Below are 20,483 nucleotides of genomic sequence, written 5' to 3'. Positions count from 1 at the left end.
TAAAGGTGGATTCCGCACCTGGAACCCGCAGGAAGAACCACACAAAATGGCGTCTGCCACAGATATACTCTCCCCCAGCATGCTCCGCGAGGGAAAACTCCTCCAATTGGCTGCTGGGGAAAAGTGGCTCTGCCAGAACCCCTCTAGCGCCACCTGTCGCCCAGGGGTGGAAACAACACCCCCCTGGAGCGCAGACTGACCTACAGGACAGTTCAGGAACGACAGCAGCCCTCAATTTAGCAAATTGTGAATAAGAGCAAAATAACTCTCCCATTCCTTACTAACTTTAGCGTTATGCCCATACTGAAAGTAAGGGGGCGCTACATATGGAAAGAAAAGCCACAGCCAATAAGGCACAGTCACTGTATCTTCCTCCTCCTCCTCTCTTTCAATCCTTTTTCTTCCTGAAGATAACACAGGGCTAGGAACTTGTGTTGGCACATAATCTTCCTCAAACTCCTCATCCTCTTCATCTGTCAGAACAGCAGGGGAGGGAATTTTCTTTTGTGAGCGAGTCCTGGGTGGAGACATAAGGTCATAGGGGTGTAGCACTCACCCCCGAAGGAACCGCTGATTAGTTTGGGATCGGCGTATTAAGTTACCCTTTTTGGCTTGGTCTAGGGGTGATACTTGTGAGTGCAGATAAAGAGCAAGTGTCCAGACATCCAATATGTTTTCAATGCTTTATTCCACGGCCCAACACGGCCAACATCAACATTGCACACAATAGAGAAAGGTTGATGAGCATAGAGAGAACTTCAGTATCAGGCCTTGGATATGAAGGAGAGCAAGCCTGCTCTCGGCAACAACTTGACTCAGTTCGTCGCCACGCCACCCCAGATCAGGGTGGGTAAAGTGCCCCCGGACAGGCGGTTATCACAGACCTGGCAGCCGGAGCGCCACTTAAAGATCACTGGGAGGAAACAGACCTCTGCCACAGGCCCGACTCAAGGCCTCTGCCACAGGCTTAGTAACTTAAGGTATAAAGATCAGATTGAGTAAATCCTCCCAGTCAGTTCAGATAGTGTCACCAACTGACAGCTCAGGCATACCTGTCATGCAGTGTGGTGACTGGATCCCCGATGGTTCGTCTAGGCTTCCTGGACAACCTCTATCTCTTGGTTCTCCCCGAGCCGATCCCCCATCGCACAGCTCGCAGCTTAGGATCCTTTCAGCAGAAGACTGGGACCCAGCAAGGCGCTGGGGCCCCTTTCAATGTTAGGGTGAGGCTCTGCATTGTGCGCTACCTCGGTGAAGCAGACCACGGTGGCGGGGCCCATGGATGCGCGTACCCTGAAGGTGGATACCGCACCTGGAACTTGGGCCCCGCACAGAACAGCACAACTAATGGCGGTTGCCACGGATATACCCCCTCCCAGCATGCCCAACGAGGAAACCACACCTCTGATTGGCTGCTGAGGAGAAGGTGGGTCCGTCAGAGCCCCTTTAGCGCCAACTGTCACCCAGGGGTGGTAACGCACCCCTGGAACGCAGACTGACCTACAGGACAGCTCTGAAATGACAACAGCCTAAATTTCCACAAATTGTGAATGGGAGTAAACTAACCCTCCCATTCTCACTAACTTTAGCGTTGCGCCCCTACTGGAAGTAAGGGGGGCGCTACAGGGGGAATAACTAGTGCTGTTATAGGCATGCACCATCACTACGATATATATGATTACCCCAATGCTCCTTCTTTTCTGAAGGCAAAGTCCCCAACATATTCAACAAAGTTTGATTGAACCATAAGGCTTTTGATCCCATCCATCCGGTGGTTAACAATATTGCTGTTTTCTACGTCACTATGTGTAATGTTATTCATGTGACGGATTCTGTGTTTGCATCGCTTGTAATGTAAATATCTGAATAAAAGATTTTCTTTTGTTAAAAAAAGAAAGGATGTTGCCTGAGGTCACCATTTACAGTATGTAGCCCTCTCCAATCTCCAGTTTTAGTAAATACATCCCACTGTGTACCATTGGTACTGCATAGCATCATTGGTTACTAGGAAACTGGCAGGCAGCCCACATTGCATCATTCATTGCAAGGATACAGGCAGCAGCCGTAGGCCATCTGCACCATAACCATCACTGACAGTGTGTGGCTCGGGCGGATGAACATACACAGGGCATACCTGGACATAATATGTATGTGCTACACCCCACTGTGCCTCCAGGAATGTGGCCTCAATTGGCCTCATGGGCAGCACGGCCCTGGGTATGATTTACTGTTTGCTAAAACTCTTTGCTAAAACTCTTATTGTATTGTGATGATTTTGATTGAAAAATACTCAAAAGCAGGGCTTTTTTTCAGGGGGAACTCAGTTCCACCACCTCTGGCTCAGACCCTTTAGTGCCTGCTCACCACAATCACTTGTAACACAGAAGTCTGGTTTCTGTGTTTACAAGTGACAGCTCTGCACTGGGTGTAACCCCCTGAACTCTGCACTCTGTATGTAATGCAATCCTGGTATTTAATGCCCCTTTAAGACCCTTCTACTGTTTGTGAAATCTGAACGGGTCGTGGTTGAGTTCCTGCACCTATTTTCTGAGAAAAAAAGCTCTGCTCAAAAGTAAAATTAAGTCTGTACAGTATGCACCACATGGTACATACTCATACCTGAAGGGTTTCTGTAAACCACTTTCATTGGCTGTTGTAGTTCCATGGCTTCGATATACCCCCATCCTCTATGCTCAGGACTGGTGGTAGCTTTTTTTTTACAAATGTATTATATTGGCTACAAGTACCTCACTGTAATAAATACTTTCTTACACTTGCATCTTTAAATTGCAGGGATTTGATAAACAGATATATGAAGTCTTGTTTACGATGATGCCGACCAATTGCTCCAAACCTGACTACACCATGCTGGGAGATGAATGTAACAATGAAGAAAAAGCTGTAAGTTCTTGTACAAATGCTTGGTATATTAGTATTTAGCAAGAAAAGGGATTCTAATAAGTCTAACAGCACACAGGTGTGCTTTTAGCTCCAGGACAGAAAATAGGTACAGCGGAACCTCGGATTACGAGCATAATTCCGTTACAGGAGAATGCTCGTAATCCAAAGTACTCACATATCAAAGCGAGTTTCCCAGTATAAGTCAATGGAAACAAAAATAATTTGTTCCGCATTGACTTCAATGGCATGCAATGCATGTGAAATAAAGTGAAAAAATTCAGCGCTGGGATATAAAACAGAAAACAAATTAAAATACAGGTATGCAAGCCAGCACTGAGGATAAATTCAAAAAAATTCCCAAAGCAATGCATGTGGCCAGAGGTGGGGGGGCACTGAAGAGCCTCGGAAAAAACACGGAAAGGCCAGAGGACACCTCGGCTGACCTCGGCAAACCTCAGAAAGGCTCAGGAATGGAGTATATCCAAATCTGATCGCCTCTGATCGGCGCGTTCGGCTCCAGTGCCCCCCAACTGAGGCCAAACGCGGTACTGCACACCGCTTTGGCTTGAATCCTGCTTGTTTTGTGAGACAACACTCGATTTTTTTAAATACAGTGCTCATATTGCGAAACGCTCTTTAACCGCGTAACTCGCAATCCGAGGGTCCACTGTATTTCAATACCAATTTGACTTAGGAAAGATTGACCTGAGCAAGATTAAACAAAAAAAACATCACAAGCGTATTTTTGAGAGGAGCTTTCTGGCAGAAATAAATGTTTTATCCGCATTTGGCGTTTTCAAGTATAAATTGATTATAGTGAAAAATGAGCAGTGGGGAATGTTTTGGAAAAAAACACTTAGAAACGCAAACGCACATAAATGCGTGTGCAATACAAGCCATTATGAGCGTTTTTTATGCTGCTTTTTCTGCCAGAGGTTCTGGCAGTTTTTTCAGCCATCTTGTAGAGATTTTCCAACATTTTGAAACATCTGATGTCAAGTAAGGATCATTCCATTTTCTTTAGTGGCCATGTAAAAGTAATTTAAGATCTGGCCCAGCTTGTCAATCTGGCAATTTGGGCATTTACCTGACAGACTGATGTGCCAGACTGTAGCATTGGGGTGGTATAAGACTCATATGCTGTGTTCACAGCAGGGGTCGGTGCGTCCCTGTTCTCTGTTTTAGGGATGAATAAGGCCAGAATTTATGCCTGAATTCGGACCTGAAACTGAGCCAAAAACACACAGGACCCGTGTGCAATGCACTTCACGGCCACGGCCACCCCGGAGATATGTGACCCAGCTCCATTGAGAACCCATCACATTCTCCTGTCATGCAAATTGGATGCAGGGAAACCAGCATCTAATTCGCATCAGTGTGGACCCAGCCTGAAGGTTTCCTATCCTGAATCAATTCTGCTCAGTACACTGTGTACCGAGTTAGCAAAGAAGCCTATCTTTGAATGAGAGTTTGTTCACACTTAGGCCCCATGCACACTGGACATAGTCAAAATGGCAGTAGTGTTGCTTCGTTAAAAATGTAATATTTTCCATATTTTGGCATTAGCATTTTGCCGTGTTTTTTTTTGCATTTTTAGCAAGCAAGCACAAGCTATGGGATCAAAAACACTCAAAAATGTAGTTTAGCTGCATTTTACCACGTTGCAAAAACAAGACAAAAAAAAAAGTCTAGCATGCTGCATTTTGGGTGTGACCTGGATATTATAATTCTTGTTAAAACATTTCACATGGACACCTTCTGTTCCAATAGGCAGGGGATCTGGCTGCTGATCCCCTGCTCATCAGAGCAGAGTGGGCTGGATGACAGGTCCGTGTCCACTCAGTTTGTGCAGATTGGCTCTGCTCTATGGGCAGCTGAGAGTAAACAGACTCCGCTGTCTGTTTACACCTGGCTGCCTCTGATCTGGTCCGCCCAAACAGAAGAGAACACAGTCCTCCTCCATCTTTTTTAGCGGGCCTCATCGGACCCAGAGGGAGGCAGGTGTAAACGAGCACAAGCCCATTTTCAACCGCGGGTCTATAGTAATGCATGAACCTTCCGATTGGACCCACCTGCAAAACTGGCAAAAGTGTCAAAGGCCCTTAAAAGGAAGACTATAATGGATTTGGATTAGTATTATAAGTATTATTACTGTATTTTTAACTGTTGTTATATCATACACATACAGTATATACATACATACATAGAAACACACACAATGTTTGACAAATAAACATTGTAATATATGATAAATGATACCAAGAGAAGATGTTGAAACCTTCGACAGAGTGAGGCCTTGTACACACGGTCGATCCATCTGATGAGAATGGTCCGACGGACCGTTTTCATCGGTTCACCGCTGAAGTGGCCTGATGGTCTGATGTGCGTACACACCATCAGTTCAAAATCCGATCGGGTCAGAACGCGGTGACGTCAAACACATGACGTGCTGAAAAAAACGAAGTTCAATGCTTCCCAGCATGCGTCGACTTGATTCTGAGCATGCGCGGGTTTTGAACCGATGCTTTTGTGTACTAACCATCGGTTTGGACCGATGGTCAGCCGTCCATCGGTTCGATTTTAAAGCAAGTTCTCTAATTTTTGTCCGAGGGACAACAGACCGATGGGCCGTACACACGGTCGGTTTGGACCGATGAAACTGGACTTCAGGCCGTTTTCAACGGTTTGGACCGACCGTGTGTACGCGGCCTAAGGCGCCAGCGCCGGGATAAGTCATAGCTGTTTAGTCAGGTAATATTTCATGCTGACCTGGCTTAAGACAAAAAATAAAAATATAATTTAAATTGTTATTTTTTAACCCTGAGATAAGAAAATGTATACAAAACCATTAATTTTAATTCAACACAAGTCAACAATAACATACTTTTTAAGTTGAAATAGACAAATAACATGTAGTAATCTACATCCAATTTTGACACAAAGAACTTATAAAACCAGGAAGGTTGAGGGTTTTCCCACAAAAGGGTTGAGTTAGAACATACATACTGTACAAAATACTGCTGGAAAAAATATAGAAAGGATTTGTTTTTTTTGTGGAATGTCATTAACAAAAACGTATATGTTTTTTTGCCTATGATAATTAATAAAGACTAGCTCACTACAGAGCTAATATTTTGGTTTTGTATGGTTGCTGGCGAGTGTAATCAAACCTGGCTTCCTACATTTTTAGGGGGCTTCACTTAAATTTTCAATTTTCCAAACTGGCGTATGGATGTAAAAAGAGTGGAATAAATACCTGGTGACTCTATTGCGAAACCCTTTCCGCCTTTGGGTTAGGAAATATTACAAATAGGATTGGGGGGAGTTGGCCTTTAAAGATATTTAAAAATAAGCTTTCCCATTTCCTTGTTTCTTTTAGTGTCCACTATCATGTGATACCACAATTCATGTTACAGACAAGAGGATTAATGTTCATTCAGCTCCTGAATGTATAGTACAAACACAGGTAAGTGGTGTTCCTTTATAGTGGAAAAATGGTAATTTGTAATATAAAAATCAAATGTAATTAGAAATATTGCATCTCTTATTTTGTTTTTACTTTAAAATAAGGAAACTCTAACTGAGTAGCATTTGCTAAAGATCAGGGTATCACAAAATCTACCATTTTTAACCACTTCAGCCCCGGACCATTTGGCTGGTCAAAGACCAGGCCACGTTTTGCGATTCGGCACAGCGTCGGTTTAACGAACAATTGCGCGGTCGTGCGACGTGGCTCCCAAACAAAATGTATGTACTTTTTTCCCCACAAATAGAGCCTTCTTTTGGTGGTATTTTACTTTTTGCGCTATAAACAAAAGAAAAGTGTAAATTTATTTAAAAAAAACACAATGAGCTAGATTTAGGTAGCTTGGCGCTTCTTTTGGCCGGCGTAGCGCATCTCATATGCACTACGCCGACGTAAAACAGGGAGCCCAGAACAGTATTCTCAAAGATCTCGCGCCGTACGTTGCGCCAGCGTAAGCCCGCCTAATTCAAAATAGGCAGGTAGGGGGCGTGCTTCATTTAAATTAGCCGTGACCCCATGTAAATGAATGGCCGTTTGTACGGCGCATGCGTGCGCATGCTCAGAATCACGTTGCATATACTCCCTAAGAAACGTCGGCTCAATGCTTTCGACGTGAACGTAACCCTACGCACAGCCCCATTCACGTACCACTTACGTAAAAGACGTAAAATTCGACGGCTGTTCCGACGTCCATACCTTAACATTGGCTGCGCCTCATATAGCAGGGATAACTTTACCCTGGACGTAAGTCTTACGTAAACGGCGTAGCGGGCGCAAGTAGGTTCGTGAATCGGCATATCTAGCTCATTTACATATTCTGCGCGTAAATCTATGGAAGCGCCCCTAGCGGCCAACGTAAATATGCACCCTAGATACGACGGCGTACTAAGACTTACGTCGGTCGGATGAAGCAGGAATTCAGGCGTATTTAGTTCCCTGAATAGCGCACATAGATACGACGGCGCATCTTTCAACTTATGCGGCGTATCAATAGATACTCCGACGTAAAGTGTTTGTGAATCTAGCTCAATATTTTTTACTTTTTGATATATGAAATATCACAATAAAAATAAAAAAATAAAACATTTTCTTCTACATATTTTTCAAATAAATAAACAAATCGCAATAAGTGTATATTGATTGGTTTGCCCAAAAGTTATAGCATCTACAAAATAGGGGATAGATTTATGGCATTTTTATCTTTTTTTTTTTTACTAGTAATAGCAGCAATCTGCACCTTTTATTGGGACTGCGACATTGCGGCAGACAGATCGGACACTTTTGACACATTTTTTGGACCATTGACATTTATACAGCGATCAGTGCTATAAATAGCCACTGATTACTGTATAAATGTCACTGGCAGGAAAAGGGTTAACACTAGGGGGTGATCAAGGGGTTAAATGTGCTCCCTCAGTGTGTGTTCTGTGGGAGGATGGGACTGACTTGGGGAGGAGACCGATTGTTGTTCCTATATACTAGGAACACGCGATCTGTCTCCTCACCCCTGATAGAATGTGGATTTGTGTGTTTACACACACAAAATGGAACATTTTGTCAACTACTTACCGTAATTTTCCTTTCCAGACGCCAATACATGGCAGTATACATATGATATAGCTCCGCCCCTATATCCACCCACAGGACCTGTTTAGCTCTATAAAATTCTTACTAAGAGCTACCTCCCCCATTCTCCGTATGAAGCACAAAGATCAGAGGGAGGGTTCGTATGCTGCCATGTATTGGCGTGAGGAAAGGAAAATTACAGTAAGTATTTAATACAACTTTCCATTTTCCTGACGCCAACATGGCAGCATACATATGATAAGGGTTTAATGCTGCAAACCTAGTCTTTATTTAACAATAGACTTAGAAGCTTGGATAGTTTTCCTCCCAATTTGTAAGAGCTGCTGGGTGCACCCCGTAGTGTTTTAAGAACATATGATGTGATGACCTGATAGCCACTTTGCAGACTGTCTCCAGAGACACTCCTGCCCGTGCCACCCAAGAAGAAGACATCGTCCTGGTTGAGTGAGCTCTAACCACCTCTAAAGGATCCTTCCCGGCCGCTCTATATGCCCGGTGAATAGTTTTTATTATTCAGGCTGAGATGGTTCTGGCCAAGGCCTCTTTCCTCTTTAAATTTTCCAGTATGTATGATTAAAGGTCTGTCAGAACGTCTAAATGTAGAAGTAGCCTGGAAACGGGCTTTGAGAACTTTTGGAATGTCCATCTCGTGCAGATCAGCATCTGATTCCACTGGAAAGGCTGGAAGCTCCCATTCACTGAAGAGGTGAAATATCAATGCCACTTTTGGGACAAAGTGATCCAATGGTCTCAGCATAACCCTGTCTGGGAAGAACATGTAATAAGGTGAGGCTGCCCCCAAATTCTTGGCATTCCGACATTCTACCCCCTGAAGTTATGGCTATTGGGGAAGCTGTTTTTAAGGTGATATCCCCCAATAAACAGGCTTATGTTCGAGCACAAGGAGGGTTTGCTAGAAAATTGAGGACTACTGCCAGGTCCCATTGAGGGAACCTATTTCTCTTGTGAGGGCGTAGTCTAAGTATTGCTCTCATGAAGTGCTCCACCAGCAGTTTTGCTGCCCCTTTCTTTTGAGTAAAAACCAAGATGACTGAAACTTGCACCTTAAGCAAACTAAGCCCCAATCCAATCCGGATTGTAGGAAAGACATAATTTGAGATACATTTGGTTACTAGGGTCAAACAGACATCCAGCTACAAAGCTCATGAACCTATTCCATATTCTGTATTAGATGGCATTGGTTGACCCCTTTCTGCAATTATGTAAAGTTCTAATAACCTCTGGAGAACATCCTAACTCTTGTATCCCTTGCCTTTCAATCTCCAGGCCGCTAAGGCCAGTCATGATGGTTGAGGATGTAGGATATCTCCTTGTGACTGGAAATGAGGAGTCATCGACAGAGTGATCGGTGGGCACACGCTGAGATCCATTGTCAGAGAGAACCATGGTCTGCAATGGTCTCTGTCAACAATCTCCTCAGGAATTTCAGGATTAAAGAAATTGGAGGGAAGGCATAGGCCATTTTCTGGTCAATGCATCCGTCTCCTCCACTAATGGATGAGGGTGGCGTGAGAGGAACCGGCTCACCTTTCAGTTGGTTGATGAGGCAAAAAGATCCAGTTGCAGACACCCCCACCCGTGGATGATCTGTTTGAACACTTCGGGGTAAAGGGACCATTCGTTGGATCCTTGAATTGTCTGGATAGGCGATCCGCTTCCAAGTTTTGACAGTCTGGAAGATATATGGCCCTCAAATCTGGGAGATATCGTTGTGCCAATGTCATGGTCGGTTCCACCTCTCTCAAGAGGGGTTGGCTGTGTGTCCCGCCTTATTGCTGTATATAGGACACTGCTGCCGTGTTGTCCAGACGGAGTAGGACCCTGTATGTGAGGCAGTAAGGTGGCCAATGCCATGAATGCTGCCCGAAGTTCCAGAATATTGGAAACTAGGCCCTGAGTGAGAAATTTTCCCTCTGCCCTGGATCTTGAGTTGTTCACAGGTGGTGCCCTACCCTGCTGCGCTGGGATCTGTGTTAACAATGATCCATGGCTACAGCCCTAATGGACGATGCTGTTTAGCGTTTCTTGTTTTGTCTACCACCAGAGACTTTGGCCCACGGCTGGTGATCCTGATTGGCTGAGCTAGATGAACTCTCTTCCACTGCATCAGGAAGCCTTGTTGGATAAGTCTAAGTTTCCAGTGAGCCCAGGGGATCATTGGAATACATGAAGCCATTCTCCCGAGAAGACTCATGCACTGGGATGCTGACATCACTGGTGCACCCAATGCCTGTTGGTACTGCTTCCTGATTTTGGGGAGTTTCTGATTTTGCAAAGAAACTGTGACCGCCTGAGTATTGAATTGGGCACCTAGGTAGACCATATTCTGTGTAGGCTCCAGCTGGCTCTGATAATGCCTGTCCCCCAACGCAAATCTGAGGAACTGCTAGTATGACTGAAGGATCTGCTGGTAGGCATCCTGCAAGTCTACTGAAATTCTCCAGTCTTCTGGTTGAATAACCTGGATTAGGTTATCTCTCTATCCGGATAAATTGATTCAGCCACTTGTGGTCGTTCTGGAGGCGGTTGTTTGAACAGCAAATAATAGCCTTACGCCACTGTGGACTGAATATGCTGATTTTGGCAGTGGTCTTGCCAGAACTGGGTCCTTTGGGCAGCCTGGCTCCATCTGCCTTCTGGGCTTCTAGGTATCTGAGGGAGCCGAAGGAGCCTTAGCTCTCCACGATCTTACGAAGGTTGACTGTGTACCCCTCCAACCCCTCCTGGAGTCCTTGGATGGGCAAAAGCCTCCAAAATCCAGTTACCTGTTTGGCGCTCCTCTGGGTGGTTGCTCCCTCTGGCGTCTGGACCTTCGATCTTGGGGCAGAAGATCCGATTTTCCTCCTGTAACCATGGAGATGGTAGTTTACAGTTTTTTGGCCAAACAGCGCCCGTCAAAAGGCAGTTTACAGCAATTCTGCTTTGAGGATGGGTCGGCCACCCAGGGTTTTAGCCACAATGCTCTTTTGGCTGTGACTGAGCTGAGCATAGCTCTGGAGGACCATCGAATGATGTCTATAGTTGCCTCACCTGCGAAGTCCACAGAGAGACTTATCTCATCAAGTGCCTTGATGATTTTTTTCTTTTGGCAGCTGGTTTTTGATCGCATACTCCAAGTTCTGCACCCACACTCGCACAACGCTTGCTACAGATGTTAAGCAATGGCGAGCTTACAAGCACCACCTACCGTCAGGTAAAACTTTCTTAAGTTCATGTCAATGCGTCTATCAAGGATATTGCGAAAAAAAGGAAGAGTCTTCCATCGGAAGTGTCACATTCTTGGCCAGTCTGGTATCTTCTCCCTCTGCCTGGAAGGTTGGCTGTAATACTGGGTCTGGGGAATCAGTCCACCTAATCCGCTGGGCTGGAGTCACCCCTAAAGTGCCTGGTACCCCTCTAGTTAGAATGGGTTGAATGGCTTGGTTTAGACCTGGTGCAGGGCTCACACTCTGTCCGCTTCTGTCTCTGGTTGTCCGAGATGATTGGAAAATTCTGCCAGGGAGTCATGGACTACTTTCTTGAGCAAGGTTGACACCTGCTGACTCTCGTACTCCTGGTCTGTGGAAAGCTGCCTGAAGCAGTTGCTGCAACATTTTCCTTTCGGGCGCTGAGCACTCAGAGGAGAAGCTTTCTCTTAAAGGGTCACTAAAGGAAAAAAAAATTTTTGTTTAAAATAACAAACATGTTATTCTTACCTCCACTGTGCAGTTTGTTTTGCACAGAGTGGCCCCCGATCCACGTCTTCTGGGGTCCCTCGGCGGCTGTCTCTGGTCCTCCCCGCACAAACTACACACGTTCATGTGAGAGAGCTTGCATTGTGTGTAGTACTTGCGGGCGCACTCCCGTGATACAGCGAGCGGCCATAGTCGCTCACTGTATCACTCGGCCCCGCCCCTCGGTGTGCCGCATCACTGGATGTGATTGACCGCATCGACATCCGCTCAATCCATTCGCTCTAGCCGAATCAGCGGCCAGGCTGAGCAGCGAAGAGGATCTCAGGACCGAGCGCAGGACTTTCGAAGGGTCAGGTAAGTATAACGGGGGGCTGGTATACTCTAAAGTTTTTTCACCTTAATGGATATAAGGCCTTTGTACTGTGGTCTGCTAGGACTGGAGGAGTCACTTTCTGCCCTGAAAAAATCCTAACGATCCAGAGGGCCCCTGGACCTCCTAGATCGGGGTTGTGAGGGGCTGGGGCTGCAATAGACAAGAAGACACGCTCGTCCAGACATAGGGCCAGATTCTCATAGAATCGGCGGCGGCGTAGTGTAAGCCATTTACACCACGCCACCGCAACTTACTGGAGCAAGTGCCGTATTCTCCAAGCACTTGCTCCGTAATTTGCGGCGGCGTAGTGTAAATGGCCCGGCGTATGGCCGCGTAATTGAAAGGGGGTGGCTTGTATTCAAATTAAGCGCGCCCCCGCGCCGACCGAACTGCGCATGCGCCGGGCGGAAAAATAGCCCAGTGCGCATGCTCCAGCTCACAACGGAAAACGCCGACGTGAGCGTCATTGACGTAAAGTCGTATTCGCGGACGACTTAGTAAAACGACGTAACCGACGGAAAAAGACGACGCTGACCCGACGCCATACTTAACATGGCATACGGCGGACTGGCGTAAGGTTACCCCTCATATAGCAGGGGTAACCTTACGCTTACGGAAACGACGTAAACGACGACGACGCGGCGCAAATTCGTTCAGGAATCGGCGTATCAGGCTCATTTGCATAGTCAAATGAGAACTGAACGTAAACGCTACCTAGCGGCCAGCGTCGAATTACATCTGGGATCCAACGGTGTAAGTGACTTACACCTGTCGGATCTACGCCGTATCAATGCGAAAATGATTCTAGGAATCATACGCATAGATACCCGGGCCAAAAGCAGAGATACGACGGTGTTTCCTGAGATACACCGTCGTATCTCTTCTGAGAATCTGGCCCATAATGCACTCTTTTCCCCCGCATTTTCTTACTTACCCAAAGATGGCCCTTGTCTGGTATTGCGGTGGTCTTTGTTATGTGGTGTTAGACTCATGCTGGTGGAAGAACCGAAACGTGCAGGTTGGACTGCATGGCAACAGAGAGAAATAAGTGAAGCGAAGGGAAAAATACATATATAACCCAACTTTTTTTTGTCAAAGAGAAACAAATTTAAATAAATGAAATCTGGGCAAACTCATTACCTCTGCCCATCCCTTCTTTTTTATATAAAAACAGTGGCGGAACTACCGCCATAGCGACCCACGCGGGCGTTATGGGGCCCGCAGCTGAGTGAGGATCAGGGGGGCCCGGGCCGGACCTGGCAGGTGGTGGCTGGTGCGGTGCGGAGTGTAGTGTAGTGGGAAACGGCTCCCGCAGCTCCATCTGGCTGGCTGGGAGAAGGAGCAGGCAGACCCCCCCTCCCCCAGAGAGTGACCATGTCAATGTCCAGCAGCTGTGGGTGTTAGCTCTCTGCCCGCCCCGCCTCCCTCCCTGGGTGATGTGCAGGCGTGCAGCCATTGGAGGAGCAGGATGAGGGACATTGTGCACAGAGACGGCCGGATGGACTAGCCATAGGACACACGCTGGGTCCTGCAGCCTGCCCTGCTTTCCCAGCCTCTCCGCGGTCGTCTGCCGAAGCCCGGGGGTGGAACCAACAGATCAGCTGATCGGACGGGGGACAAGCTGGAGGAGGTCTCCCTGCATGAGCTGTGACTCACAGCCTGTAAGAGACCTCATCTGCTAATCCTGGGACTTGTGACACCGACTGCTGCCCGCTGCCATGTGGAGGGAGCTGATCTGAAGAGAAGTGTACAAGGTAAGAGGTGGTCGGGGAAGCGCTGGGGGTGAAGGATTCCAAGTTCTAGTCAGACCTTATCACTGATGTGTGACTCCCTCCACCTGGCTCCACCCCCTCCTATCCACCTGGCTACACCCCCCTCTTATACACCTGGCTCCACCCCCTCCTATCCACCTGGCTACACCCCCCTCTTATACACCTGGCTGCAGCCCCTCCTATCCACCTGGCTACACCCCCCTCTTATACACCTGGCTGCAGCCCCTCCTATCCACCTGGCTACACCCCCCCTCTTATACACCTGGCTGCAGCCCCTCCTATCCACCTGGCTACACCCCCCTCTTATACACCTGGCTGCAGCCCCTCCTATCCACCTGGCTACACCCCCCTCTTATACACCTGGCTGCAGCCCCTCCTATCCACCTGGCTACACCCCCCCTCTTATACACCTGGCTGCAGCCCCTCCTATCCACCTGGCTACACCCCCCTCTTATACACCTGGCTGCAGCCCCTCCTATCCACCTGGCTACACCCCCCCTCTTATACACCTGGCTGCAGCCCCTCCTATCCACCTGGCTACACCCCCCCCCTCTTATACACCTGGCTGCAGCCCCTCCTATCCACCTGGCTACACCCCCCTTATACACCTGGCTGCAGCCCCTCCTATCCACCTGGCTACACCCCCCTCATACACCTGGATGCAGCCCCTCCTATCCACCTGGCTACACCCCCCCTTTTATACACCTGGCTGCAGCCCCCCCTATCCACCTGGCTACACCCCCCTTTTATACACCTGGCTGCAGCCCCTCCTATCCACCTGGCTCTCCATTCCTTTCGTCTGGCTCCACCCCCTCCTATCCACCTGGCTACACCCCCCTCTTATACACCTGGCTCCATCCCTCCACCTGGCTACACCCCCCTCCTATCCACCTGGCTCCATCCCTTTCGCCTGGCTACACCCCCCTCCTATCCACCTTGCTCCATCCCTTTCGCCTGGCTACACCCCCCTCCTATCCACCTGGCTCCATCCCTCCTCCTGGCTACACCCCCTCCTATCCACCTGGCTCCATCTCTCCACCTGGCTACACCCCCTCCTATCCACCTGGCTCCCTCCCTCCATCTGACTACACATCCCTCTCCTGTACACCTGGCTCCATCCCTCCACCTGGCTACACCCCCCTCCTATCCACCTGGCTCCATCCCTTTCGCCTGGCTACACCCCCCTCCTATCCACCTTGCTCCATCCCTTTCGCCTGGCTACACCCCCCTCCTATCCACCTGGCTCCATCCCTCCACCTGGCTACACCCCCTCCTATCCACCTGGCTCCATCTCTCCACCTGGCTACACCCCCTCCTATCCACCTGGCTCCCTCCCTCCATCTGACTACACATCCCTCTCCTGTACACCTGGCTCCATCCCTCCACCTGGCTACACCCCCTTCTTTCCACCTGGCTCCATCCCTCCACCTGGCTACACCCCCCTCCTATCCACCTGGCTCCATCCCTCCACCTGGCTACACCCCCCTCCTATCCACCTGGCTCCATCCCTCCACCTGGCTACACCCCCTCCTATCCACCTGGCTCCATCCCTCCACCTGGCTACACCCCCTCCTATCCACCTGGCTACACCCCCTCCTACCCACCTGGGTCCATCCCTTTTGCTTGGCTACACCCCCCTCCTATCCACCTGTCTCCATCCCTCCACCTGGCTACACCCCCTCCTATCCACCTGGCTCCATCTCTCCACCTGGCTACACCCCCCTCCTATCCACCTGGCTCCATCCCTCCATCTGGCTACACCCCCTCCTATCCACCTGGCTCCATCCCTCCATCTGGCTACACATCCCTCTCCTGTCCACCTGGCTCCATCCCTCCATCTGGCTACACATCCCTCTCCTGTCCACCTGGCTCCATCCCTCCATCTGGCTACACATCCCTCTCCTGTCCACCTGGCTCCATCCCCTTACCTGGCTGACCCCCCCTCTCTTGTCCACCTGGCTCCATCCTCCCTCCAACTTGCTGCACTCCTGTCCACCTGTTTCCATCCTTCCACCAGGAGTTCTGGTGCTAAAATTATTGAATTAATGTTGATTATTAATTTTTTTAAAGGGGGGGGGGGGGGGCGCGCAAGTAGCTGGTCTCGCCTTGGGTGCAAAATAGTTTTGCACCAGCCATGCTTGCCGTTGTAGTTTAGTGTCTTAATTTAGTGACTAAATACTATGGGCCAGATTCACAGAAGAGATACGCCGTCGTATCTCTGTGATGCGCCCGTCCTAACTATGCGGCTGATTCATAGAATCAGTTACGCATAGATAGCCAAAAGATCCAACAGGTGTAATTGACTTACACCGTCGGATCTTAGGATGCAATTCTAGGCGGGCCGCTAGGTGGCGATTCCATAGCGGTCGGCGTAGAATATGCAAATGACTAGTTACGGCGATCCACGAAGATCCGCGCGTTCGTCACAATCTCGTACGTCGACGCTAGTCGTTTTTTCCTGTCGCAAAGTTACACCTGCTTTAACATGGCTTATCTTTAGATCAGCCATGTTAAAGTATGGCCGTCGTTCCCGCGTCGAATTTCGTTTTTTTTTTGCGTAAGACGTCCGGGAATACGAAACGCCGCAACGCACGTCGCCGTTCAAAAAAAACATTGGGGCGCCGTAATTTCGCGCAAAGCACGTCTAAAAATTTTAACACGGAGCATGCGCAGAACGTTCGGCGCGGGAACTTGCCAGTAAATTTCACTTGGGGGGGGTTGGCAACACTGAGGAAAAGAGCATCGCCGGCATGGTCTCCCAGCCAGGGGAAGAGAGAGGAGAGGAAGAGGCGAGCTGTCTGTATCAGCAGAGAGTGGAATTGCCCGCTGTAACAGCTTTCATTAGAATTTCCAGTGTTCCCGGGGGTCATGTCACATAGCTCCACCTCTTGGTTCGGCACCTTTGATCGACAGAACGCCGGTCCAGTGTCGGACATGTGACGTCATCAAATGCGTTGGGCTAAGAGGTGGGGCTATGTGACGATGAGCCCCGGGAAGACGGGAAATTCAAATGAAAGCTATTACAGCGGGCAATCCCGCTCTCTGCTGATCCGGCAGGCTTGCCTCTTCCTCTGCACAAGTGAGGCTGTATTGGGCACAGGCAGGCCAGGCTGTATTGGGCACAGGCAATGCTGTATTGGGAACAGGCAGTTCAGACTGTACTGGGCACAGGCAGGCCAGGCTGTATTGGGCACAGGCAACGCTGTATTGGGCACAGGTCATGCCGCATTGGGCACAGGCAATGCTGTATTGGGCACAGGCAATGCTGTATTGGGCACAGGCCAGGCTGTATTGGGCACAGGCAGGCCAGGCTGTATTGGGCACAGGCAGGCCAGGCTGTATTGGGCACAGGCAGGCCAGGCTGTATTGGGCACAGGCAGGCCAGGCTGTATTGGGCACAGGCAGGCCAGGCTGTATGGGGCACAGGTCACGCTGTATGGGGCACAGGTCACGCTGTATGGGGCACAGGTCACGCTGTATGGGGCACAGGTCACGCTGCATTGGGCACAGGTCACGTTGCATTGGGCACAGGTCACGTTGCATGGGGCACAGGTCGCGCTGTATGGGGCACAGGTCGCGCTGTATGGGGCACAGGTCACGCTGTATGGGGCATAGGTCACGCTGTATGGGGCACAGGTCACGCTGCATTGACACTAGGGCGGCTCTGGGGGGCCCCATACAACATTTTGCTATGGGGCCCTGTGATTTCTAGTTACGCCCCTGTATAAAAACATATCTTTTTGATATAAACAAATTTAACTTAGCTGTGCTGCACTGAAATCCCAAGCAGTGTTATCAGCCTTGCCCAGTTCACTTTTTTTTAGACAAATACTTGTGCCTGCAAATTAAATAAAAAAAGTTTATTTTCATACCTAGTAAAGTGCAAAATTACTATTGTAGTGTTTGTATATATTACATAAAATGTTTTAACAAAAGTATGCCCTGTACACACAATCGGTTTTCCCGTTGGAAAAAGTCCGATGAGAGCTTTTGGTCGGGAATCCCGATCGTGTGCATGCTCCATCAGACTTTTTCCAACGGAAAAACTGCTGGAAAAAGATAGAGAGCAGGTTCTCTTTTTTCCCTTTAGGAAAAAATCTAGGAATTTCCAATCATGTGTACACATTCTGACACGCAAAATTCCGACGCATGCTCGGGAACAAATCAACACATGCTCGGAAGCATAGAACTTAATTTTCTCGGCTCGTCGTAGTCTTTTACGTCACCGTATTCTTGGCAGTCAAAAGTTCACCAAACTTTTGTGTGACCGTGTGTATGCAAGGCAGGCTTGAGCGGAAATCCGTCGGAAAAACCATCCGTTTCTTTTCTGATGGGAAAACCGCTTGCGTGTACAGGGCATTAAAGGGGTTGTAATGGTTCGTGTTTTTTCACCTTGATGCATTAAGGTGAAAAAACACATGGCAATTATCGGCCTCCCAGCCCCCCAGTTTTACTTACCTGAGCCAATGCACCTGCTCGGCGCATCCCTGGCGTCCTCTTCTCCATGAAGTCCTGGCGTTGATTGGCTAGATAGCAGCGAAGCCATTGGCTGCCGCTGCTGTCAATCAAATCCAATGACGTGGGCTCCGGGGGGCAAGCCGAGTCATACAGTCGGCGTCTATGGAGCGCACCTGCAAGCTAACCCCTCGGGAGTGCTCTTCTCCAAGGGGCTTATTAATGTGGGGAGGAGCCACGAGAGCCGCCGAGGGACCCCAGAAGAGGTTGTTCGGGGCCACTCTGTGCAAAATGAGCTGCACAGTGGAGGTAATTATGACAGGTTTGTGATAAAAAAAAAAAAAAAGGAACCTTTAGTATCCCTTTAAGCTATAATTATTAAAAAGTAAAGGCATTTGACAAAAAAATATATGGAAATTTTAAGAATCTATTTGTGTGGAAAAGTTTAAAAAATGGATATACAAAGCTGCAAAAAACAGCTCTATAGTTTTAGCTGTATGGTTCCAGTGGCACTGCAGGGAACCCAAATACTGAAAATGAGTGAAGAATATAATAAAGATTTATTTTCACATTTCGCAGTTACCTATGTACAGTAGACCCCAAGATCAGCCAACTTGCAGAGTCTGGTACTGTCTGAACCCTCCCATAGACATTTTATTAGTCAGCTAATTTATAGTGGGCATATATAATAGCATATATAAATATGCTTTTAGGTTAAACAAGAATGAAAAACGTTTAAACACATATGCAATATGTGACTGTAATGTGTATATTTCAAGTGACTAACTTTGCAAACATTAAACCCATTTGTGTTCTATTCAACTCAGATTTAAGCACTTTTTACAAATATTACATGGGCCACAAAGGTGTATTTGTGGAAAAACATGTGGGATTTTCAATGTTATATAAATATGATATAATTGTGTTGCAGAGACTGCTGCGCATATATGGTCTTTCTCCTCTACGCAACATCTATAGACCTGGTAAAAGAGATGAAAACCTGAATCTCTTCAATCCTAAGATAATAAATCAGAAATCCGAAGGTAAGAAAAATAACCACCAGAAAGAACACAAACAAGAAAAGAAGGGAAAACGGTCCAAAAAATCCCATCGAGAGCACAAACATGATCATGAAGATGGCTCTTCTTCAAAGGAGGTGGTTAAAATTGAAAATAAAGCCAATGTAAATGGAGCCACTGCAGCTTCACACCAGGTTCCAGATTTGTCAAGTGCACAATCTATAATGCCAGGTAAACAGGGAGTTCCAAAAGATGTTGAAACAACATCAACGTTAGAGCTTCCTGCTGTGCCAAAATGTCCTGGCAAGATATGGCAACCAATAAGTTTGACTACAACAGCCAAAGTTTTAACCGACGATGATCTTGCATTTGCTATTTCTGATTTCAAACCTCTGCCAGAAAAAGAAGAACAGAGCAAACCTTACACCCCAAAACAAATTTCAGTCATTAACGACGAAGACCTGTTGATGTGAGTCATAACAAGAGCAAATAAATTCATGATGCTGTTCAATTGAATCTAAAATCATGTTAACCAATATTTGTTGATGTAATGTATTGTAAAGATGGTTGTCTTATACATCACAATAAAATCTTGGAAAATGCTGCGAGAATACAGTCATTTCAAATCCGTGTTTGTTTGCTGTTGAAAACAAAGATAATGTAAAGTATAAGTGCAATGGTAAGATTGTTAAATCTATCAAATCTTAAAATCTGAAATAAATTCTACCTTTGTCTCTTCCTGAATTAAAGCGGATGTCCGCTGAAAAAAATATTAAAAGCCAGCAGCTACAAAAACTGCAGCTGCTGACTTTTAATATTAGGACACTTACCTGTCCTGGAGTCCAGCGCCCCCCGCCATCCTCGGTGAGGGAACCAGGAAGTGAAGCGCTCCGGCTTCACTGCCCGGTTCCCTACGGCGCATGCGCAAGCCGCGCTACGCCTGCCCATTGCCTCCCGCTGTGTACAGGGAGCCGAGTGTTCCCAGAACACAATGGGGGGGGACGGGGGGGAGGTGACGTCATGCCCGCAGTCTGCCCAAGACTGTGTGGCCGGAAGTGGGTGCAAATACCTGTCTTTAGTGATGTAAGAGTGAGCTGTCTCTTTCCCTCCCTAGCGTCCCTCCCTGCCTCTTGTAGGTGGGGGGCGGGACGGGGG

At 47.9% G+C, this 20,483-nt stretch overlaps 1 protein-coding gene across 1 annotated transcript in view; it reads left to right on the top strand.

Annotated features, from left to right (window-relative positions):
- LOC120935667 overlaps nt 1-19,939 on the top strand; it is a 116,878-nt gene extending 96,939 nt beyond the window's left edge. Inside the window, exons 18-20 of the mRNA XM_040347720.1 lie at nt 2,794-2,901; nt 6,281-6,367; nt 19,241-19,939. Coding sequence (XP_040203654.1) covers nt 2,794-2,901; nt 6,281-6,367; nt 19,241-19,801 — 756 coding nt within the window. The 3' untranslated portion in view covers nt 19,802-19,939. The remainder of the gene's footprint in view (nt 1-2,793; nt 2,902-6,280; nt 6,368-19,240) is intronic.
- The last annotated feature ends 544 nt before the right edge of the window (nt 19,940-20,483 follow it).

This window comes from Rana temporaria, chromosome 4, assembly GCF_905171775.1.
Source record: "Rana temporaria chromosome 4, aRanTem1.1, whole genome shotgun sequence".
Classification (NCBI taxonomy): domain Eukaryota; kingdom Metazoa; phylum Chordata; class Amphibia; order Anura; family Ranidae; genus Rana; species Rana temporaria.
Note: the sequence above shows the minus strand (reverse complement) of the source record. Positions and strands in the feature narration are given on the sequence as shown.